This window comes from Alosa pseudoharengus, unplaced genomic scaffold, assembly GCF_046254945.1.
Source record: "Alosa pseudoharengus isolate Yale_2024_CS ecotype anadromous, Long Island Sound unplaced genomic scaffold, YU_APseudo_1.1 YU_APseudo_1.1_scf_4, whole genome shotgun sequence".
Classification (NCBI taxonomy): Eukaryota; Metazoa; Chordata; class Actinopteri; order Clupeiformes; family Clupeidae; genus Alosa; species Alosa pseudoharengus.
This window is the reverse complement of record NW_027468774.1, coordinates 36,746,588-36,771,070: the sequence shown is the minus strand read 5'-3', so window position 1 is coordinate 36,771,070 and position 24,483 is coordinate 36,746,588. Positions and strand designations below refer to the sequence as shown.

The 24,483-nt window shown below is 43.9% G+C and overlaps 2 protein-coding genes across 4 annotated transcripts in view; one reads left to right on the top strand and one right to left on the bottom strand.

Annotated features, from left to right (window-relative positions):
* Positions 1-2,352: 2,352 nt before the first annotated feature.
* Positions 2,353-7,451, top strand: b9d1 (B9 protein domain 1). Of its 2 annotated transcripts, none has more exons than XM_076266137.1 (7): positions 2,353-2,532; positions 5,240-5,308; positions 5,397-5,505; positions 5,634-5,730; positions 6,090-6,152; positions 6,579-6,646; positions 7,057-7,451. In XM_076266137.1, the coding sequence occupies exons 1-7, from the start codon at positions 2,428-2,430 to the stop codon at positions 7,206-7,208; spliced, it is 663 nt and encodes a 220-aa protein (XP_076122252.1). In that variant the 5' UTR covers positions 2,353-2,427; the 3' UTR covers positions 7,209-7,451. The 2 variants fall into 2 exon arrangements, with proteins under 2 accessions (XP_076122252.1, XP_076122253.1); XM_076266138.1 differs by lacking the exon at positions 2,353-2,532 and adding an exon at positions 4,613-4,879.
* A 136-nt stretch (positions 7,452-7,587) lies between these two features.
* The window catches only part of epn2 (epsin 2), a 31,326-nt gene continuing 14,430 nt past the window's right edge, over positions 7,588-24,483 (bottom strand). For both annotated transcript variants that reach the window (XM_076266135.1, XM_076266136.1), the window contains 6 exons: positions 20,926-21,021; positions 19,792-19,915; positions 13,367-13,531; positions 12,745-12,831; positions 11,970-12,170; positions 7,588-11,479 (listed from right to left, as the gene is read on the bottom strand). In XM_076266135.1, coding sequence (XP_076122250.1) covers positions 11,151-11,479; positions 11,970-12,170; positions 12,745-12,831; positions 13,367-13,531; positions 19,792-19,915; positions 20,926-21,021 — 1,002 coding nt within the window. In that variant the 3' untranslated portion in view covers positions 7,588-11,150. The remainder of the gene's footprint in view (positions 11,480-11,969; positions 12,171-12,744; positions 12,832-13,366; positions 13,532-19,791; positions 19,916-20,925; positions 21,022-24,483) is intronic.

Below are 24,483 nucleotides of genomic sequence, written 5' to 3'. Positions count from 1 at the left end.
CTGACTGCAGAAGGACGGTCTTCTGCCAAGCAAGGGCAGAGAGTGAGTGACTCCCGGGTTATGGGTTGGCTGTATGTCAGCATTCATCCAGGCCTGAGCAGAGGTACTGCGGTACGTAAAAGCAGTGTGTCTCTCTGTGTCACCCTGTGTGGCACACACGCCTCACACGGGAGATAACGCAGTGCAACAGCGCACAACGTGGCTGACCCGAAAGGTGTGAGTCGCCATTTTTATTTCCGCCTTTCTCAGCAGGGAGGCCTGAAACACCCCAGACCACAGTTCTATGAGCCATAGAGAAGAAAAAGCAGTGAAAGTGGTGGATGGGGTGGGGGGCGGTTGGGGCGGTTGGGGCGAAGGTGGGCTGGCGGAGAATTTCCTGCACGGGGTCCATATTTACAGTGATTCAGGCCACGGTGACAAGGTCGCTGGCAGCCCACTTCAGAGAGGAGTCGTTAATTTGAAATGATGGCGAGGTCAGAGGTAAAGTGCAGGTCGTCCCTCCCTCATTTCCCTGCTGTGTGATGGACTGGTGCTTCGTCTCAAATGGACTGAACTAAGACCCACAGTGAGGTGAATCTGTGGGTACCGTGTGGACGTTTTATGGCCTGCTGCTGTGACTCACAGCTCCACACCACACCTTCCATAATCAAGTCAGTTTACTACTCCCTGAGCAATCAGCTCATACACCTTCTATCATAGGATGTATAGAAACATATCCTGGACATTGTACTGCATATGATGTGTAACATATGGTGCAGCTGCTATTCAGTGCTCGACGAGGACCTTGCAGCAATGTAACGAAATCCCATTCGCAATCCAATCTAATTAAATTAAATCAGCGCATGGGTCTCAGTGTCCTCTGGATCCCATTCCAGTGATCTAGGGTGAAAGGTCACGTAACGTGGCGATGAATCCAATAGTATTCGGCTCACTAACGCAGCGCTTTGTGAGAGCCATAAACCTTTTAAAGGGCTGCAATAAATCCTGCTCGTCTTTATTCACAACGACACCTAGCGCACACCTGAGAAAAGCTTTACCCTGATGGCACCAGGAAGTCATGAGACAGCACGTATGGTGATGCCCGACACCCCCACGACAAAAGACCCCCCCCCCACCACCACCACCACCACACACACACAAACACACACACACACACACGCGCACACACAAACATACATGCATGTACACTCCCACACTCCTTTGCAAATTATTTTGTTCATTATTTATCACAAGAACAAAAATCCTGAAAGCATAGAGACCACTCACTTACCCTGCATGCATAATTAACAACCGGCCAGAGTAGAGACATCCCACATCCTGTCCCTACAGTGGAAGATGAGCATAATCTGACGCGCAGGGTAGGCTGCGGTGACCCACTCCCAGACAGAAGTCGGCCATTATGCTGTCCCGTTGCTGCACTTCGCCTAATGGAGAAGCAATATTAATGATTAGCCTCTCGGAATAAATTGCACTCCGCTTTTTAACGTGATTGAAGCTGGGAGAACATAAATCGATGACAATTTTACATGACATACATTAAGAATCTACTTTGTCAGATGCTCCAGCAGAGAAAATGAGCGCTCTTTTGAAGGGTAAACTAAGAATGCCCTATAACTGACTTGGGACTAAAGCCAGTCATTTCACTCTGCAATTCATCAAACTGATTTGTGTAGCTTTCTGGTTCATATTCATGTATCAATCAACAGAAGCACACAGCATATGAACTTTACAGCGTAAAACTTGAACATTCATACAAGGACATCAGTGTGCCCTCAATCATCTCCACAGCTGCGACGGGACACACGGAGCCATGAAGCCAGCGAGGGATTGTCGTGTGAAATGAAAAGACTGGCGACGCGGACCAAACCCTTCAGCCCACACTGCCCAGGGCACATGACATTTCCATGGTATTTGTTATGGCGAGCTGGTGGTTGGTTTGGATATTATGGCAAATGTCAGCAGATGAGAAATGTCAATGAGATGGATATGGTTCTTCCCACATTTATCGATATGTGTGATGAAACAATAAGCCTGTTCGCACCATGCCACATCTTGAAGGGCGGCATTAGAGTGGCCCACTCTATGTTAGAAACACTTTCACTTCCGCACAATTTCCCAAATTGAAGGGCCCAAAAATAACAGGGGAGGTGACAACAGGCAGGGGACTACAACAGCCTTATCTTGACTTCAAAAATGGTAGACGCAGGTTCCATAGAGGACTTTTAAGTAGTGCAGACAAGCATGTGCCTAAAAATAGGTGTTGCGAGTCAGGGACCCAGTCCCAGGGAAGAACGATTGGCAACAGTTGAGGACTGCTCAAACTGGGACACTATCAGACAGCAGGCCACACAGAGCCAGTTGGGCCCTGTTCTCAGGACACTGTGCATTGTGCATAAACCCAAACAACTGTGCTCATCATGAGCTGAGATGGAGTGGGAGCACAAGCTCCACATTTTACATCTGAAGGTGATATCGATTCCGCTGTGCAGTCCGGAGGCCCTGTTAGTGCCAAGAAAACCAAGGCATAGACAGGTTTGTCTGAGTGATCCTCGAATTACTAAGGCTAAAATACCAACGAACTTTCACTTACCATATCTAAACATTAGTTATTATGTTGTATATTGATGCATGGCATGATTTTTCTATCGCTTTCTTTCTCTCTTTCCTCTCTTCCACTCCTGTTCTCTCTCTTTAAGCTGACTCACTGGTCCTGTTTAGTTCTGCGTTCATGGGTCTGTCAGGTGCAGAGCAGCTTGTGGAGTCTCTCACATGGCCTGTTCATTAATCTCCTGCCAGGCGCTCTCTCTCTCTCTCTCTCCCTGTCTCTCGCTGTTGTGATTAGACTCTGCTCTTCTTTCTAACATCATCCCTTAGTTAAGGACACCATGCGGCATCAGTGTCCAATCAGCAATGAGATGGCATACTAAGTAAACATTTCCCTACCCCAGTCACGTAACCTCAGTCTGGTTCAGTGACTAGGGTAACTAGCGCTGACCCAACTCCTCTCTCTGCACAGATGAGGTGACGGAAATAGACTATTACCCACAGACCTTAGGGAAGCATAGAGAACAACAGTCATATCTCTTGGGATTTCTTATAGTTTGCTTTTGTTGTTGTTGTTCTCTCTCTCTCTCTCTCTCTCTCTCTCTCTCTCTCTCTCTCTCTCTCTGTGCGTGTGTGTAGGGTTTTAACTGCTGATAAGGAGCAAAGCAATGAGTGCTCTGACTACACAGAAATTCCCCAAGTCCTTCACCTCAAAGTAATGCCATATGGCATAGCGCTTTAAGTGCAGCCAATTCTGGTGACATTCAACAGTGAGGAAGACATCTTGATTTTGCCATTTAAAAAATCTGTGATACACACAATGGACACTTGCCATTCATCCATATTATCATTATCATCAGTTGTAATGATGTTCCTACACATCAAAAAAAGGCAGCAAGGATAGAAAAAACCCCAAAGGATCCTTCTTCACATGGTGGTATCAGTGATTCAGCTGTTGCATTTTAAATGTCACAGAAGAGTGAGCATTTGCCCCTTGGACAGCTTTGAGAGGCTGAGAGTAGTGTGCAATGAAAAATATATGTCCCCAACCTTATTTGCCACCATGGCCCACACAATTTTGAGCAGGCTGAGGTGTTTTTTTTTTCCTTTTCGGTTTGGGGGTGTGGTGCTTGTTGTTTATTTACAGTTCGTTTTCAGAACCGCTTCCCAAAAAATGGCAAAGGGGCTGCTGATACTGTGGAAAGGTCTGATTCACCCCTAGGGCCACGGCTGTCTCCTGTCAGAGCCCAGCCCAGTCACTGGCAGAGCACAAGCTGAGGAGCCAGTAGAGGAGGAGGAGGAGGAGGAGGAGGAGGAGGAGGGTGACTGTAGTCACGATAAACCAGAACTTTGACACATGAAAAGAAAAGATGAGGACAAGAAGGGATTTAAGGGTGCATATACAGCTCTGGAAAGAATTAATAGACCACTGCATATTTTTCTGATTTCATCCTACAGTTTCTGAGTGACATTCGAATGAGTTGACGGTCATGTTCAAAATTAAGAGACCACCGCAAATTTGAATATGACCGTCAACCCATTTGAATGTCACTCAACAACCGTAGGATGACATGACATATACACACACACACACACACACACACACACACACACAAAGATGGGATTTCAGTTTTGTTTGAGGGATTACAAAATCTTAAGTGTCAATAAACTTTCTTACCATGCCTAAACATGGGTTTTTATATTGAATACTTTTTTCGGTAGCATATTTTTGGACCTCTCTGCATAAACAGTTGTAACATCAATTCTTTCAGTTTGTAGCTATTTCATGCTATTCTTTCCTCAAGGAATTGTACAGTTCTAAATAACACTTTTATGGCTCTAACCCTAATCCTACAACCAATTACAAACAAGATGATGCTTCAAACAATATACATAGCATGATTTTACCTGCATGTTGCCAACAGTTGACAAAATTTATACTACCTAATACCAACAATGGAATTAATCAAAGTATTGGGATGTTGAAGGATTGTGTTGCTTTGTCCATGACAACCACCTAGTGGAGAAGAGAATTACTAATCGCTTTATTTGTCGAGTATTTTGGCCCTTACGAAGAACCGTATCCCAAGCGTCCTTGGCAGCAGAGTCCGTGATGGCAACGAAAGCAAACGTAGCATGTAAAGTTAATCTGTTGGCTTGTTAATTGGCTAACGTTATACCAACTCTTGACAGCAAAAGTATGTTGATGGTTTTAGGATTTCATTTGTAGTTATAGAAGGACACATTTGACTATTTTCTTGCATCGTTGGAAATGGCATCAAGCAACCCGTCTGTATTTCTTCTAATGATCAACGGGCAAATAGAGGGAGGCAATGTAAGCACTGGCTAATTTATTCAGGTTAGCTTTTTGGATAAGACGTTAAAGGGCTCTCTGGTTAACGTTTTAAGTGTCCAACTTAATTGCCTTTGTTCATTTTGTGATGTACAACATGCCCTTGAAAATCACTGTTTTTGGTTGTATTATGTGGCTTGAGTAACGTTAACGTACAACACAAATTTAGCCAACCCGAAGGCTTGCTAATTAACTTGTCTGCCTACCTAGCTGCTAACTTCGTTAGTCCTCACAAACTGTAGATTTGCTCATGTAATGCTAGATATCGTAAATTAATTTCGATACAGTAAATAACCTGTTAGCTTTGTTTGTAAGAAACATAACGTTAACATTTTTCTTCAGTTTCCAGAGTACGACGACCTGTACTGCAAGTATTGTTTTGTGTATGGACACGACTGGGCTCCCACGTCGGTGAGTTAACGGCTTGTAAATGTGTTATAACGTTAATGCAATTGACTGCTTGATGGATGGAAGGTCACTTATCATTTCATTCCCGCAGGGTTTGGAGGAGGGCATCTCTCAGATAACATGCAAAAGCAGAGAATCTCATAAGCTGATCTGGAACTTCCCCCTGGATATCACCTTTAAGAGCACCAATCCTTTTGGATGTGAGTTTGATAACACATTATGTTGTAATTAAATATGAAGCACCTACACCTACAATGAAGAGAAATGTACTCATCTTGTCTTTGGTGAAGTGGCCAAATAGTCTTACTTTATTGGTCAATTCTCACAGGGCCACAGATTGTGGTGAGTGTCTATGGTCCCGACGTCTTTGCAAATGATGTTGTCCGAGGTTATGGTGCCACCCACATCCCTTTCACCCCTGGAAAGTAAGTGCTTAATATAAATAGTCAACTTCAACAAAAATAAACAAAACAGTAGGCCTTAATTTAAAAGGCAGGTAAAGTATTAAGCTAATTTCATATAAGGAAAATCTATTTGCTATTTGCTCTATTTGCTCATTTAGAGGTTGTCATCGTGCACATCCCAGGTGCAGGACAAAAAACTGTCAAGAAATACTTAACTTTTAGCGTTTTATTTTGTCATACTTGGTTGACCTCAATGCTCCCACATATCTCATGCTGTAGTTCATGCACGAGACACTTTACTCACGGAGTGACTGCTTTTTGCCCATGACTTAAATTAGGGCCCATGGTCTTGTATAACATGACTCCAATTATTTTCCCAGACACACAAGAACTATACCAATGTTTGTTCCAGAATCCACAACAAGACTTCAAAAGCTTACAAGGTAAAATATTGAATTCTGAAAGATGTATGAAGATATTGGCAATGGCCCTAAAAGTACTCTCTAAACCAACGGCTCCAAAGAAACAATGAAGGAAACTTTTGAAGTACTTTTGACATTAGTGTGAATCATGTTTGGTGGTTACTTTACATTTAACCATTTCGATTGAAGCTTGAGGCAAATAAAACATCTTGTGGAACACATGGATTTCCACTGAATATAAAATCAATGAATCACAAACAAACATCACTAATAGATCACTAAAATTTTTTTTCAAATAGTTCAGAACCATTTATGGTTTCTTTATATGGAAATAAAAGCCGCAGTATGGATTGTTGTATGTCTGTGGTCTGAGCTGGCTCTCAGAATTCATTTAGGGAAGGAAAGTAACTCCCATACCAAATGGGTTTTTAATGGGTCCTCTTACAGCTGGCTTATGGGAAGACGTCCTGAGTTCACAGACCCAAAAGTGGTAGCTCAAGGAGAAGGAAGAGAAGGTAGGAACTATTTTGAGTATTACTTAGACTTACACTATATGGACAAAAGTATTGGGATATTTTGGGCCAGACGCCCTGACTCATGTTGCTAATCGCCTCAGTCACACTGAAGAAGGCCGTCTAGCTCGAAATATCCGTGGAGAGTAAAAAAGTAAAAAAAGAACTGTGAGTGTGTGGGATAATTACAAGTGCTATCCATAATTTATAAAGTTTCTATTGATGCTCAAAAGGATTAAGCCTCCCTGTTGAGATTATACTAAAGTGTTGAACGTGTTAGTCCAGTTATTTATAATGGGCAAATTGCACTGTTACTGTTGAATTTCAGTAACAAAAAAGAACTGCTTAAATTTACCTTGTAATAAACTGCAACAGACTGTTGGCTCACTCATGAAATCAATGTCTGTATACAGTAACGCGGGTGCGTTCTCAAGGCTTTGTCACGCTTCAGTTCAACATCGTGACCAAGGACCTGAAGAAACTGGGCTACGACACCACCCCCGGATCCTCCGAGGCGCCTCCCATCACAGGCCTGTCTGGAACGGACCAGCCATACACATTGTGATAGCCCTGCCTAACCAAGAGCAGCCTTACTGGCACCAATTACGATATACGCACTAAAAGCTAAGCACCCAGGGAGGCAGCTCCAGTGCATCCACAATGTCTTAAATCAATTCAGCGAATTATAGGAACTTATAGGAACTGTTTATTGTAGTACATTAACAGTGTTTGTGTTTCACTGAAATTGATGAAGCAGAGTTTTTTTTTTGTATATATTTATATATTAAATTGTGGTTTGTATTTCTTACTTATGTAATGTTTGACTTACTAACATATTTATCCTGCATCATTCAATAGCCATGTAACATTTATTAGGCTAGTGTCTTTTATGGTCATTATTTGTACTCCTATGTTGGTGATATCAACAGACTTCAAGCCCTGTGTGAGTGATACATTTTATTTTTACCATTGCAGCTACAGGTCCTTGATCGCTTGCTGCGCTTTAGATGGCATTAAAACAAATCACACCGTCCCATGTGACTTTCCTACAAAAACCATTACACAGAAATAAGGTACAGAACAATATGTTACAATAGAACAAATGATAAATTATATTATACAGTTATAATGCCAACAAGTCGAGCACATATCCATAAAAAAGCAGCCTGCTCCCAGTAATATGAAACAGTTTGGTAAATATACAGACACAGTAACATGGAAGGGGGAAAGAAAAATCAAATAAAATGTGTTTATGCATGTTCATAAGGTTAGTTCACCACAAGAAATGCATAATTAATACACTGTAACAGAAACAGGTGATACACAGGTAGACATCCAAAACAAGAGGATCCAGGATGAGCAATGCATATTTTTGTTATGGAAATGAGGAAATGCTGCAGAAATCAAAATTTCACACATCACAATGTATTATTGACAGATTTCAATAATAATGCAGTCAGCCAATTTGTTGCGTAGCTCTAGGATGATCCTCCGCAGGGATTCATTTGCTTTGAGGGGAAAGGTGGACATGTGGCTCCAGGAAGTAGAAGTTTTACCACATTTTTGTTCCAACAATTCACTAAACCAGCTGCTTCTAGTTAGCAGAACCCCTCATCCAGCTAGAAGAGCCATTTTTTTGTTAAATCCCCTGTGTTAACAAGCACAAGTAGAACCAATGTATGGTAGGACTTTTACTTTCTGAAGTCAGGATGTCCACCTCTGTTTCTGGGTGTGTTATGCGAAACACAGATCAACAGCATTATGTCCGCACAGAGCTTACCTCTCGGCAATCTTCCCCAAGATGCCACAGAACATGCCTTGGTGCATCTTCCACTAGGTCATGATTACACCCAGTATTTTTTGCTAAGCTCTACAAGGGCAGCACTACCACAACGGCTCCTGTAGAGGCCACTAGCTTACAATTCATGGAAAAAAATGTTACGGTTTATAAATTGGCAGTGATTTTCAGAGAAGTCATACGGGCCCATGAACCGTTTTATCTACATAGGAGTTAGAAAATTCTCAGACTACAGCACCTCGTTTAAATAAAATCACAACGGTTCTGACTTTGGTAGCTATTTTTTTTCCTTACAGATACTTAAGAGACATTGCGAGGGTTGTGCTTGTAAGATTACACTACATAGCCACGAGGTGCCAAACTGACATGGTGCATCGGTAGGTTTTTCCACAGTGGTGTAAAGGGAATTACTTCTCTAAATGCATCATAAACACACTGTAACAGAGAAACGGGGCAAAAAACAAATGTCAGGTATGCTTTAGGGTCAAATAAAAACGTTAAAGATGTGTTTCTTGATGGGGAAAAGGGATAGAACCATAAAAAACAAACTGTTCATATGTGACTGAATGAAAAAGTTAAGTCCCTGGGGCCTGCGTCTCCAAAAGGCAATCTAGTGTATGGTGTGACCATCTCACATAGGCTAGTGAGTGTCAAAGCCCTTTGGTATAACTGCACGCGTGTGTGACCCCATGACAGGAGCCTTGGTGACAAAGGTCAATTTCACAGCCACAAAAATTGAAACAGCCTCAGGATAAATAGTTGGCCCATGAGCAAGTGTTGATATCAAAACATGGGCCACCTCTGCCCATAAAATATCAGTACAGAAATGATAAACAAAAAAAATAAAAAGGGGGGGTGGGGGTAGTTTTAGGAATTACAATTCATGATGGATCAGATGACATAACGGAAAGAGAAAAGCATGATTTAAAAAAAAGAAAGACAAAAAAGATGATCAAATCTATCAACAGAGTCCCCCCACCAACTCTTCATCATACCAATCTTCTTCCTGTAAGCGATTTAAAGAGTCCCAAAGCCCATACACTTAACAAACATCTGCAAGATGACAATGTCAACTGGTTAAGATATTTCCACCCCAATCAGATCTTGTCATAATGGCATGAACTAACCAGCGAAATTTATTTCATGTATTTATTTCTCAAAATACAGTTACAGCTACATAAACCGTAGGAGTGGATAGGAGTGATTAGTAGGCTAATAATGTTGAGTAAGATGAATTAGGACCTGATGAAGATATTTTTTAACACATACCAGCTTTTCCCTATTTCCCTTTGTTCCTTCTATGACAACAATATATTTTTTTTTCCAGACATATAAATAAAATGAGGATTACTGAAAATAAACCTTTCAGAATGTTTTTGATAACTCACTTGTTACAGTTCACCTTATGAAAAGCTAGGCAGTTGAACACTAAAAATTAGTATTGATTAGCTCTGTCAAACAGTCAACCTTTTTAAGAGAAGAGAAGTAGAAACAAAAGCTGTGCAAAGAGTCGAGCTTTACGATAGCACTGAATCGAAAAGAAACCCACTCACCCCATTCACAATCACTCGGGATTGCAAGCAGTAGCAAAACAGAGGCTTTTTTGTAGAAAAGTAGAGCCATATTGGGGTATGCAAACCGATTCCCTAACATGCATTCAAAAAGGAAAAAAATAGAACTCATTTTAACTTCACTGTGAAGTTCATACCCCAACACTTCGGATATTGGACACCACTTGCTAACTCATGCTAGCGTACACTTCCTCCAAGTCCTCATCAAACCAACACACAGTGTGTGCCGAGGGATTTTTAGTCACGCTTGGTACAAGTGCCACATCCTAACAAAGAAGTTGATCGTTGTTTTCCTCAGGCTAAGGACTAATGGTGAGTCAACAGTCAACAAAACAAAAACTGAAGAGTGTATCAGAAGGGAACGGGTAAATAAATCAGAGCGTGTGCAAAATCCCTGCGTAGAACATTAAAATCAATACCACTGTAAACTGATAGGGTTTCTCTATACGGTGTCTACCTAAGTATCCTGTAAATACACATAGTGTATATGCACTGACGTAGAACATATATAGTTTTGCTTTGATTAAAAAGGGTTAGCTTTAGTGAATACAATGCTTTCATAAGACGATTAAAAACATAACTATTGAATTTCAAAGCCTCTTACACAAAGAAAAAGCCCTCTAGATTTCTTTTGGAGAAGAACAAAACAAAAAGAAAGAAAACTAAATCGGCACTCCTTCTGAATTCAGTGCTGGCTTAACGGAAAGCTGCAGCACATTTCAGAGGGAAAGTGTGAGGGCGGGAGAAATAACACCTACAGATACACAGTTATCATCGACGGTTTGAGAAAATTTAGAAAAGGAAGAAAAAAAAAAACGAAATTCAAACAAAATAAAAGAAATACCAAATCAATGTATGGTACCTGCTTCTGACAGACAGAAGAGAGCTCCCCTGCCTGTGTAAAAACTGTAAACACCAGTGCTGCTGCTCCAAAAAAAGTCTTCAAATAGCACAATGGTCTGGACTGAGCTGAGGGGGGGAAGACTGGGGCCAGGGGGATTAGACAGACTATGCTGTCTATACCATATCAGTGGGGAGAGAGTAAAAGGGTGGCTTTAGCAGGTTAGGGTGTGGTTCACAGGGCTCGGGGGTCATGGTTCAGGGAATCAAGGGGTGCATATAGAGCTCTGAGTGTTGCTCACAACAGGAAGGGGTTGGTGGCGCCGCCACCAGCCTGGGCGGCCGGCCCGGTGGGCTGCATGCCGCCGCTGATAAGGGGCTGGGGCAGGGACATGGAGGCCGGGATGCCCATGGCGGGCATCATGGGAGCCAGTGGGGCTATGGGCACCATGGAGATGGGGCCTGCCGCGGGAGGCATGGAGGAGAGGGGCAGGGGGTCAGCACTCCGCTGGGACAGGCCGCCGAAACCGGGCATGGGGCTGACCCGCATCTGGTTGAGGGTGGGGGGCTGCGGCTGGTTGATCTGGAAAGGGTTCTGGGGTGCAGGAGCAGGGGCCGGGGCTGCACCTACAAGGAGACAGACAGACAGACAATTACACCTTCTAATAGTCACAGAGAACTAATTTACTGGCTGCTCCATAAATTTGAAAACGTCAGGAGCGCATTGTATTGTCTATTGTGAAAACTGTGTGAAGAGTGACACTGATAAAAGTTGGTGTTCCAGAAACCACCAACAACAACAAACACTTCTATGGTGTTTCACTGATCTCGTGTGGACGCAAAACTTTTGAAAAACGATATGAGAACGATAATATGGCCGGAGATGGTTTTTACCTTAAATATGCCTATTTGTACCTGGCTTTATGTGTACATGGACAGAGAAAGACAGAGAGAGAGAGAAAGAGACAGGTAGATAGATATCACAGAAAGATACTTTATTGATCCAGTGGGAAATTCCGTCCATTTAAGTCTGGCTACTAATTGGAGGGACCTGGCAACCCAGGTGTGTTGTGATGGCGGCGTCGTCAGAGGCTCACTGCCAGGTGGCTGCACCTACCTGCTGCCAGGAAAGGATTGGGCCCAGGGGCCGGCGGTGGGGGCTTGGTCACCAGAGAGTCCAGGTTGACTAGGGCAGCGTTGGGGCCCAGGAAGGACTCGGGGGTTTTCCTCATGTAGCCCCCGGGCTGCATGTCAAACAGGTCAGGACTGCCAGACATGCTGGTCTGCGAGGGGAGCCCATAGCTGCCTTTGCGGTCGCCTGCCAGGGAAGGGGAAAAAAGAAGGCACCGGTCCAGGTCGGCAAATCAAGCCAAGCAAACACACACACAGGCCAGACAGGTAGATCACATCTTACATTTTTAGACACAGCACTAACAACAATACTACAAGTTGTATTACATAGGAGCATAAGCTCCCTGTATAAGCCGCTTTACAAATTGGTAAATGATTTAATCAAAGTCTGAACTCCAACACGATTGGGGCTGATCCTTGCTGTCTGTATTGGCTCATCTTACCAGGCTGTCATTCAGTCTGTGCTGACTCACTCAGCACACACACATTATCATTTGAACCAACAAGAGGAAACAGGATGTGGGTAGGGGTACAGAGCGGGGTGTGAAGGAAGGGAGGAGAGCTGGGGAGAGGAAAGGAGTCAGCCAGGTAGGCATGATGAAATGGGTGATTCACACGAGAGGCGGCTACCTCAGGAGCCAACCTCCACAGGATGCAGCAATCCGCAGCCAAAGCAGATGGAGGGAGGGAGGGAGAGAGAAGGAGTGTGTGTGTGTGTGTGGGGAGATGCAATCTCCAGCCAGGACCGATGAGTGACTCACCAGCTGCTGCCGAGTTGCGGAGACTGTCAAACTCGGACAGGTCTTCTCTGGAAGTACCGTTTGATGTGCTGAACAGGTCGAAGCTTCCTGGAAAGGCAAATAAAAAAATAAAAAAACATTGTCATAATTGGCAGTCATCAGCAGCATATCGGAAACCAAAGCGTTGCGTAGCAGAGTCCCTGGCTACAAAACGTTCTGTACCTTCGTTGTAAGCAGAAATTACGTCAATGCTGCCAAGTGGTAACGTGATTCATGTCCTATTCTGGACTCAAATTTAATTTCCTATGTAACTCGCCCTGTGTGTCAACCTGAAATGGAATACAAATCCAGGCCTAATTTGATTATCTGAGCTGGTCTTTTGAATGTGGCTCCAACTGAACCGTGACAGCTGCAGGATACAAGATTTACATTCATCACCTATGGTAATAGCTAGACTATCTGTCTGTGTCTGTGTCTGTGTGTGTGTGTGTCTCTCAGGGGAGGTGATTGCAATTGTAATGTGTGTAGTACACAACAGCACACAGAATTAAATAATTTAAAGGAACACAATAACTCACATCAATATGAGTGTGAGAATATCGGTGTTTGTGCGTGCGTGTGAGAGAGAAAGAGAGGAGAGAACCTGTTGCAGAAGCTTTGGGGCCAGTGGACCAGGGATCAGCTGCAGGAGCAGCAGTTGGCCCCCAGGGGTCAGCATTCTTCATTGGGGTGACTGAGGCCGAGGCCCCGGTCCCGGGCCCAGAAAGGCTCCATGGGTCCACAGGGGGAGCTGGATTAGGGGCAGCACCTGGAGAGATGGAGAAGAAAAAAAGATGAGAAGAGATGAAGGGAGAAACAGAGAGGGAAGGAGAGAGAGAGAGAGAGAGAGAGAGAGAGAGAGGGGAAATTGAAGAGGAGGTCAGAAAGCAGGACAAAAACAAATCTTAATATCAGTGGCGCCATATAGAACTGTTTATGTTCAGATAATGGCCCAAACCTTTTGTTCGCTCAACTGATTGTGTTTGCTTGTGACATGTTTTTTTCACGCTGCTGCAAGCATGGCAATTGGATCAAAGGGTTGTAATGGGACGCATCTGGCAGCTGGCTACCGAACCCTAGTGGCCCTTTAATACAGTGGTAACGAAAACGACAGACACTTTGGCGACCTCCACCAGCTCGCCACCCATGGCCATCTGCTGATAGAACCACACTACGCCACACAGGGGCACTCTTTCCACAGCTTCCACTCCGTTAGCTGTAGCAAAGCTAAAGTGGCACCAGTTGTCCGCTAATCTCGGAGTGCATTCAGGACCAGGCATAGACGCCACGCCTGCCTACTTCACACAAGCAGTCATGGAATAATGACTGAACTGGTTCGTACATTTTCTGATTCCAGTGAGAGTAGATGCCACACAGAGGGTCAGTGGTGGCCCCTGTGGTTGCGGTGCCCCCTTGCCCGTCTGTCTGATGAGGCCTTTTTTGAGGGAGGCAGGCAGGGGTCGCTTTTGAGGTGACGCACGAGAGGGACAGTGGCGGGGGCCCCACAGCGGGCGGACGTTCCACCTGCAGATCTGCATACTGAGCCTCTTTTGTTTGTGGCCCGCACTGGAATGTGCCTCTACCGGCCCGGCCACATTTCTCTGACACACACACACACACAGTCTCACCTCCACAGAATGGTGAAGGAGAGAAGGAAAGGGACGCTATACAGGACAAAAGAGATAAACAAGAGAGAAATAGAATATACATACAAATATACAATGTATACAGCAAGAGATACCGACAGAGAAAGAAAGAGAGAAAGAGAGCCAGCAACAGATGAAGACACACGAGAGCAAAGGACAAACTGACAGATAGATGGGCCAAGGGAGGAGCAGTGAAGAGATCGCGAGGAAGAAGGGCAAAGAAAGCCAGAGAGAGAGAGAGAGAGGGAGGGAGAGAGGGAGGGAGGGACAGAGAAAGAGACAGACAGTGCCTGTGCTGGCCTGGATGACCGCCATCAGTATCTGCTAGAACACCCTGTTCAAAAACACCAACACAGACAGACAGACGCACACACACACACACACACAGGCAGGCAAAAGGCTAGCCCGTCCCCACACAGTGGCAGACAGACAGACTGGCTCATCCATAACCCTCATTCATCCTCTGAGCAAGACAACAAAGGCTGTTCCCTGTATATGGATTACATCCAGTCCTTAGCTAAAAGGCCTTTTTCAATGGAAGTCTCCACCGAAGGTCCCTTCTAGTCTTGGCCTTGGCTTATTCCACATATCTCAGAATGGCCCCACGAGTTTCAAACACACACCTGCAGAAGACACAACTTTATTTAGCAGAAAAGCCAGCACTTGCCCCATACTAGGGCTGGGCAATATAAACGGTATAAGCGGTATGCGATAAAAATTTGGCCAACGATAGAGATTTTTGTTATACCGGCATATTGCGATAGGTCATTATGTCATCAAATTGCAACACGATTGGCCTGCCGGGACCGGCAGCAACCACGAGGAGGCCACAGGTGTGGAAAAATGGCAGCGAGCGGTGAATGTATTGTAACGATTTGATAGCGACACAGACAGTTGTCCAATCAAAAGGTTTATTAGCTGAGAACGAGAGCAGGGACACAGACCCAGAACACAATACACACGGAGCAGGTCAAGTACACACACACGCTACACATACAGGGGTGGACGCAGCCCCCCACACAAAAAGGATCACACACGAGGGAGAACTAAAAGGGAAACGTGTCACGATAAAGACGTTAACTTTAGACTTATAACTTAGGAGAAATACAGACATAAACCCCCAAACAGGGTAGGAATTTCACGGCGGCCACGTCGTTGGTTGGCCGTGAGGCCCCTTTGAAAATCAGAGGTTTACAGGCCACGGTGGCCTTGGTGCCCCCTTCTTTCAATATTCTGCTTTGCGTCCTACTAATAGCGATTTTTATTTAGCCTGTGTGGCCTGTCAAAATAATCTAAGCATTCACAGCACAAATTAATTGAGTATTTTACGCAGTGGAGAAAGTGACAGCGCAAGAAAGAAAGTGCGTCCAAATTCCATTCATCTCAGTTGAACTACTCGCGAAGTAGCCTATTCATCACACAGACATCACAAGTATCACATGAAAGAGCTTTTTCTCAGCTTTTAAACGATGTTACCCGATAATTGCTTAGTTGAACGGTTCGCGAGAAAAGTAAATAATATAATTCAATTTAATCATACATTCTACTGAAGGTTTTGCGTCCCATGATCTCCCAACCCATTCATCTCGGATACTTCACGAACCCTTCTTTTAACACACGACAAACCTCATATCAAAATAAACAGCAGACCTTACCGAACACAAAGGTGTAAAGCAGTCCCCTGTACAGTTAGCCGTTTCAGACTAATCCAGTTTTGAATTTGCAGTAAATTTCGACATGCATGGATGTCTCCAAATTTGGGCTTTAAGTTTTACAATGTGTTTAAATTGTTCCACATGATTTCATAACGGGCCAAATACAAAATAAATGTTACAAATATCGCTTAGATATTGGTAAATCAGAGGACAGCTGACTGAGTTTGTGAAAGTAGCCTTAGCCTAATGATCACAAAATGCTAAGCATGCATCTAGGCTATTTGAGTTTAAAAGCTGAGCTGTGGTTAAATTGTTCAATACATGATTTTATAACAGGCCAAATATAAAATAAATGTTATAGCCTAGATATCTGTAAATATTAGATGATCAGATGATTTACAGTTCTATGTAATATGTCATGTTTCATGTTTTTGTAATGTTTCATACAGTGATGTCTACTGCAGTGAATAGGCTAAATAAAACTTTGATCATTTTTATAGCCAATACATTTTTAAATAAGTAACAATCTTGACTATTTTATGCAAGAACCTGCTAGACCTATATTGAAATTCACACACCAAATTATACCGCAATATATCCCGTTTACCGTATGTGTCCCAAATTATACCGCAATATGAATTTTAGGCCATATCGCCCACCCCTACCCCATACCCTTGGGATGGAGACCTCAGTTTGGTAAAAGCTATAACAGTCATTGAACATCTTGACGTGTGTCCCCCTGAGCAGAAGGGTAGGAGGTTACAGGGCTTAAAGCAATGAACATTCCTGTGCCTGAAACCATCAGACATTTATGAGGACGTCATATACAGTATCTCACAAAAGTGAGTACACCCCTCACATTTCTACAAATATTGAATTATATCTTTTCATGGGACAACACGGAAGAAATGACACTTATAATGTAAAGTAGTGAGTGTACAGCTTGTATAGCTGTAGATTTGCTGTCCCCTCAAAATAGCTCAACACACAGGCATTATTGTCTAAACCGCTGGCAACAAAAGTGAGCACACCCCTAAGTGAAAATGTCCAAATTGTGCCATTGTGCCAATTAGCCATTTTCCCTCCCCGGTGTCATGTAACTCCTCCTGTTTGTCTGTCAGCAGGATTAAGCAAAAACTATACGGCAGATTTTTAGGAAACTTGGTGGTGTTGCATGGGCCAAGGAACCCATTACATTTTTGGAGTGGATCTGTTTCGCTTGCTTTAATACTGAGATATATACAAAAACATATTGGCATACTGGCTCTGTGCTCCCCCCAAAGGCCCTTCTAGTTAGTCCCAATAATAACCAGACTTTTTATACTAGTCAAATTAAGCAGCAGGGCAGATCAGTCCTACAATGGCTGGATATCACACACTAAAGGCAACGATAAGCTTATTAATAATAAGGATCTATTACACAAATTTAAGGAGCATTTTAAAAGGAATGTTTGCGAATCTTGGACGTGACATCTGTGCTTCACACTCACTCACACACACACACACACACACACACCTCTTCCTTCAGACCACACACACTTATCACTGCGCTATTCTTAGCCTCTCCTCAGATCATAACAGAAGACATCACACAGTGCAGGGTCTGAGTGTGTGTACTCGGCCTGATGCATTTACACACGTCTGAACATAAACTACTTAAACGTTCCACATACTCGACGCACCCGACCGGTAGCGCGACAATGTGACGTCACAGAAGCGCCGTAACCATTTATACTCGCGCGTCGTGGTCACGACACTAGTTGCAATATTCTCCTGAACAGAGGTGTCGCTGTTGTGAAAAGATTAACGCTAACTACGTTACACAGCAGAAGAAGCTGCATTAAGAAACACCAGAGCCCGTTTACGGAGAGCCGGATCACTCCCTATTAACTCCATTGTACCTGCAATCTGCTGCAGTTCCGCTAGGGGCGATCACGAATAAGTGCAAAAACAATGGGGGACTATGGAGCTAGACAGCTAAATGTGTCTCTTTAACCTGGTTGTCCTTGAAAAATCGAAGATTGGATTGTGGTTTCTGCAAGATCAATATGGATTATAGGTCAAAAGTTGAATGAACGAGTACTTACGTCCTTTCAATTTCTTACAGGTTGGGTCGTTGTTGCCCACAACTCACTAGCTTTCTGCTAATGAATGACGTCATTGACACATTTGAAAGGCTTTTTAGAACAAATAAGTGACTCAAAAAATATAATACTCAGCGGTGTGTATTTTCTCTGCCCTCTCTTTCGCATGCAACATTCAAATTTCTGGCCAAAAAATTATATCCCGAGAAAAGTGGATTTGAGGGGTACAGCTCCATAGCCCTCCATTCATTCTGCACTTATTCGTGAGCGCCCTCATGTGGAACCAGAATTGGAACTGCAACCAGTTCAGAAACCGGAAGCTTCCCGAGAGTGGCGGTTCTCCCCTTATTAGACATTCTCTGGAAACACTAGTAGCAGGGAATGTAAACGGGCTCTGCTATTAGCTAGCCTCTGTGATGGTACTTCAGACTTTGGTTGCTACTATTCACAACTACCACCATCATTATCATCTAGTTTCCAAGGTGTGCGCACAGGTAGATAGATAGATGGATATATAGATAGATACTTTAGTCATCCCGAGGGAAATTTTAATAATTTTAACAGTTTAGTTAGCTGGCTAAGTTTGTGTAATTTCCTGAAGTGGAAAGAGATTTTGTTCAGGCCTTAATAGATATCCTTTGTTTGAAAATAAATCGTTTCTATTCTTTCCTCTTAATTCCATGTGTTGCAACTCTCGCTGGTAACTTTGTTAACTTATCCAGCAAACTATTAAAAATTCATGACTGTATCAAAACACTGCAACTCTCGCTTGCCCTCGAACTAGTCCATCTTCCTGTTTCCGCTTTGTCGCTCTCGTCTGAAAAAAAATGAGTGGTGCGCTACCTCGCGCTACCTGGCTAAAATCCTGGCGCGCCAGCAAGATCTACGTCATTTTGACGTCATGGTGTCGCGCTACCGGTCAGGTGCGTCAGGTATGTAGAAGCCCTTAGGCTGTGACACAATCCTGTCTGTGTGTGTGTACATTTGTCATCGATCGTATATGACCACAACTAAGAACAAGTTCATCAAGAAATTTTGTGTGTTTGTATGTTTGTTTACATCTACGTGACTGGAAAGAAGCCTCCAATTCTGAAAAGTCTGTGTATGTGACTTATTATGGGGAATTAGTGTGTGATACCTGTTCATTTATGATAAATATGGTTGTGTTTATTTGAAATGTATGTTGTGTGTGTGTGTATGTGTGTGTGTGTTATTGAGAAGTAGGTGCGTAGGACTGCTCTTGCATACTTGTGCCTACTGGTGGTCTGTGTGTGCCGGAGCTTATGCGAGGATAAGTCTGCTGTCTGGAATTTCTCTGTGCCGTGCACACCATTTGGGTATTTATCAACGTGTCTTTGCTAGTGAGAGTAACCTGCATGTTTGGAAAAGTTTATTAGGTGTATATTTATGTGTCATTTGTTTGTGACTCTAATGCGTGTTTATCTGCCTGTATGTCCTGTGTTTATGTGTGCCAATGTGTGTGTATATGCGTGTCAGTTTCTGTGTGTGTGTGTGTGTATCAGCTTGTGCATGAGTGTATGTGTGTTATCAGTTTGTGTGTGTGTGTGATCGTCAGTTTGTATATGTGTGTGTGTGTGTGTGCGCATGTCAATCTGTGTGTGTGTGTGTATTGCAAATCTTTACCGTATGCCTGCCAGGGGTCTGGTGCTGCAGCTGCTCCTGTTGGTGGTGGTCCCCAGGGGTCAGCTGCCTGATCAGCAGACCCCTCGGGCAAAGGGGCCATCAGATCCATCAGAGACGACTGAGGCTGTGGAGGACACACATGCGGACATACACACACACAGAGAGAAAATGAGTGTGTGAGTAAACACGCACACACGCTCTTAATACCACTCTCTAAACTCCCAGGCACATATTTGCAGTGAACTTTCTGTCTTGAGTAAATCACATGTATCAGCTAAACGCTTATCGTCTGGCAGATACTTTCAATTGGGCAATATTTTACTCTTTCTTGCCAACCCCTTTATATGATCATTTCATCTGCGGCCCAGTGAGTACATGTATATTACATTACTGCATTCCTATTATTTCTCCTTCTGCTGTTTGGGGGGGAAATGAATGACCTCCGCGTTGCCAGCACTTGACTTAAGGCAACAGAGCTGTGTGAGGTTTTTTTGTGCGCTGCTGTGTGCTACCGCCGTGATCAGAATCAATCATGTTTTGGTGCCCCAAAGGCTGCACTTGTGTACGACCGCTTGATCAAATAACTCCGTAAGCTGAGCAAACTGCTGTTGTGTTTTTTTGCTCTGGGTAGTGGGCAAAGGGAAACGGCACTAAATGATGTCGTCTCTTTGCCAGTGACAGCCTGAATTAGGAGAAACTATGTTACCATTACAAAAACAAATTGGCTGTGGCCAAGCCATCAGGGATATGGAGAATGGTGGACACAGAATAATTAAAATTCCACACAGCTTAAGCCAAGGCAACGGCCAACAGCTGAGTTGTGCAGTCAAGTAAGGGACAGCAATCGCTTCACAATACTGGACAGTTCTAAAATTCTGGGAGAATCAGAATCCATACAAATTCCCCTGCAGTATCAAAGTTAAGGTAAAGGGTGCACTTGTTTCCAAGTGTGAATCATTACCATTGTTTATCTACATGTTATATTGTTAATCTATATGTTATGTGTGTTTGTTTAAAGGTACATTTTTAATCAAACTGATCTAATTGAAGTCTGTATTAGTTTGTGTAGTGATCTATGTGAGAGTCTGTTTATGGAGGAGGGTGTATGTATGTGCATTTATGATGACTACATACCTCTTTCTTTTTCTTAGTCACTTTGACTGAGTTTTTCTTGCTCTCCTCCAATGCCATCGCCAGCCTCAAGTCATCCCCGCGTCGCATTCGCTCCTCCTGAACACACACACACACACACACACACACACACACACACACACACACACACACACACACACACACACACACACACACACACACACACACACACACACACACACACACAATTAGCTCTTATTCAATTCAAGACTGTTAGGGGGATTGAGCACATGATACAGTAGACAGACCACAAGCAAAATAGAAAGACCTCAATCAAACGTATTAGACTGATTTGTCAAGTCAAACCTAGAGCAAACCTACAGCAAAGTAGGTTTGGACCTAATATATTTCATAAGGACCTAATATATTTCACTGTAATAACCAGGTAAATTAGCAATGAGATGAGGTAAAAAACAGCTATTAAAAATATGAACTAAAGCTTGTTAGGGTAAATAATAACTATAAGAACTTTATAATAAAGTTTATTTCTGATTAGTCAGCTGTTGTACCTGTAAGACCTCATTCCACTGGGCGGCATAAAACTGCCCAGGCTGTCCCTTCCACGATAAACCTGTTTATATGCATCTGATGCAACCACCCAATAGGTCAACTATGAGGAAAGGCTACAATATCAAAGCTGTTCAGTTCCAACTGCCACAGGCTTTATGAACAGCGCATGTTTATTTTCTATCAACCACAATCAATTATGGGCAAGCCAAGTCACTTTGACGGGTATGCTGCGGGGGGGGGGGGGCTGGGGGCGAGCACCATGCAGGCATTTTTGGTGGGTCATCTCGAGCGCTCGCTCAATTTGTCAGAACGCCAGGCCCTGGCATCCCCTTTCCCCTCTGTCCACTCCAGATGGGGCACACAAAGCCTGCCATTCACAGTGGCCCAGAACGAGGAGAAGAAAAGGAACAGAGGGAGGGAGAGAACGAGAGAGAGAGAGAGAGAGAGAGAGAGAAAGAGAAAGAGAAAGAGAGAGTAGACAGGAGGAGCAGGCAGAAGGGAGAGAAACGACTACAGAGGCTTATCTGTAATTTAGCTCCAATCTCAGTTCCTTGTTTTTCTTTAGGAGTGTTTCTCTTTCTTTTCTTACTGTGGATGGGATGGGGGCTTGATGTCTACAACACCAGCCAGCCTCTGTTAAGCTTTTCTTTGACCACTGGTGCACTTTCAAGGAACATTGGTCACTAATTTGTACACGCACACACAAAACATAGGTATGTAAATAGCTACAGCTCACTTGGTGCAATATGAGTTGCAAGCAGCATTTACATTCACTGGAGGGGTCAGCTGTAGGTTCCTCTAACATAAACACGCACACGTGCACACAGAAAAAAACAGCGCAAACTGGAACAGGGCTTCCCAGACAGAGGAAGTAGCTTTGATAGGCCATAATGAGTTTCATTCAGAATGGTGGAGGGGTGGAAGTGGGAGTAAGAGAGATGGTTTCTGAGAGGGCGGACATGAAACGAGGACAAACCAGAGTCATGCTGGGAAGGGCAGGAGGAGGAGGAGGAGGAGGAGGAGGAGGAAGGGGGGAGAGCCGTGATTGGTGACTGGGGCTACAGATGACCCAGGAACCCTGGGACAGAATGGGTTGGAGGCTGCTGGAGGCACTCTCGTTTGGGGTGACCCGCTCATCTGAATTCATGCAAAGCCAACGAGGGGGCCACGGAAAAGGGACTGGTTGCAGGAAGACTCCTTGGCTGATGAGTTTATAGTAGAGATAAGAGTAGTTAACTAGTTAGTTAGTAGTTAACTATAAGAGAAGTTTCCACCAAGATTAGGAGACCTTAGAGGGGACCCCCTCAGAATGTGGATGGTATTAACCCCAATTCTTCAAATAAAAAAAGCACAGAGGATAGAAAAAAAAGCAAACAGGATAAAATCAGACCAATGATTTCAAAGGTGTACTGGGATTCTGATTTTTTCCCCGTCACGGGTAAAGCAGCGCAGAATGGGTTTGACCCAGAGGAACCTCAGTAGATCTAAAGCACATTGGGGCACAAACAGTCAGAAAGACCATAAAAAAGGGAAAATCGGGGTTAAGCACCACTCACACATAAAGACCAGAGACTTTGTAATGTTAATGTTATTGAACAATTACCAGTAGAATAAACACTGGTGACACAAAACCAGAGGAGGAGAGAACCGACCTCTACCAATCCAGGCTCAAGGTAATCCAGGTGTAAAAAGGGGGGTTGAATCTTTAGGAACTTTGAGCAAAAGAGGCCTGTGTCAGAGGTCCCTGGGGCGGCAGAGGTCTGGGCTGCAAAAGACAGCAGGAACCTCCTATGACGTGCCTCACTTTTTACACAATAACCAGCAGGGCCTGCCTCCTATTTCCATTTGGAAATCCAATCCAGATGTCCAGATGCAGGCATGCAGTGAGGCAGGCAGGCAGGCGTGTTAACACACACACAGACACTCAAAAGACTCAACAACAATTCCGATAATATATGCCATACTTCATACACTACATAATAAACCCTACGAAAGATATACAAACCTATACTAACACAAACCTTATGTAAAGTTAATATAAACACAGCATGTAAGACACGCAACACGACAATTCAGCCTGACATGTGCCCATGCAAGCCCACGTGACTATAGACACAGGCCACTGGCAAAATATCAGTCCCTACAGGGAAGCCACAGGGAAACCAGACATCACACTCAGGTGAGTCAGTCCGTCCTTCAGTCCGCCCACTAGCCAGCTCTCCTCATTTCCTTCTTGCTTCTTCCAGCCTCCCCACTGAAGCCCCTCCAGTCTAATTCGTACTCTACACTAGCCTTCTTCCTGTCTGCTTTCACTGGAGGGGAGTGTGTGTGTGTGTGTGTGTGTGTGTGTGTGTGTGTGTGTGTGTGTGTGTGTGGTGGTCGGCAGATCCTCTAATCTGTAATCAAGGAGCATAAACATACAGATGGGCGGGAGTAGTGCCGGGTTTTAGGAAAAAAAAACAAATACTGCACAGATAAACGGTGCGTCATTTCAGGGCCTAGTAGTGGGGCCCCATCTCTGCAAAGGCACTCCAGAACATTCCAGCAACGCATGGAGCTCAGGTATGATAAGGTAGGCCTACAAGGCTGAACTCCGCTGGGGAGAAGCTTGCATATTTGAGGGCAGAGTGTACAAGACATCTGAACCCAGTGGGCGATAAACAGCATCACACCAACCATTTTTATTTGTAGTCCACCTCAACTTTTTAAGGATGCCATTTCAGAACATTGTTACTTGTTCTGTCTTGAAGGCCATAACGTTACCACAAATATTTACAGGGGGTTGCAGACAGTAGCCCACATAGATGAGGAGGTTTGCCTACAGTTAGGTTGTAGCTCATGTTATCTGGACTTTACACAAATGGCAAGCTTGTTTATCTCGCTGATGCTGATGACATGCAGGTAGACATCATAACATTTTGTGAAAACATTTTTCAAAACGTGCTAGATCACAGGTGAAGATGATTGATTGGCAGTCACATCTGAGTAGAGTATGTAGGTGTGTGTTTGGGAGTGGCCTGATTTGGAGTA

Coding starts and splice junctions, on each gene's coding strand:
- b9d1 (XM_076266137.1), top strand. CDS start 2,428: ATGGAGTGGGAGCACAAGCTCCACATTTTACATCTGAAGGTGATATCG. Junction 5,506..5,633: donor GAGCACCAATCCTTTTGGAT/GTGAGTTTGATA, acceptor CAATTCTCACAG/GGCCACAGATTGTGGTGAGT. Junction 5,731..6,089: donor ATCCCTTTCACCCCTGGAAA/GTAAGTGCTTAA, acceptor TTATTTTCCCAG/ACACACAAGAACTATACCAA.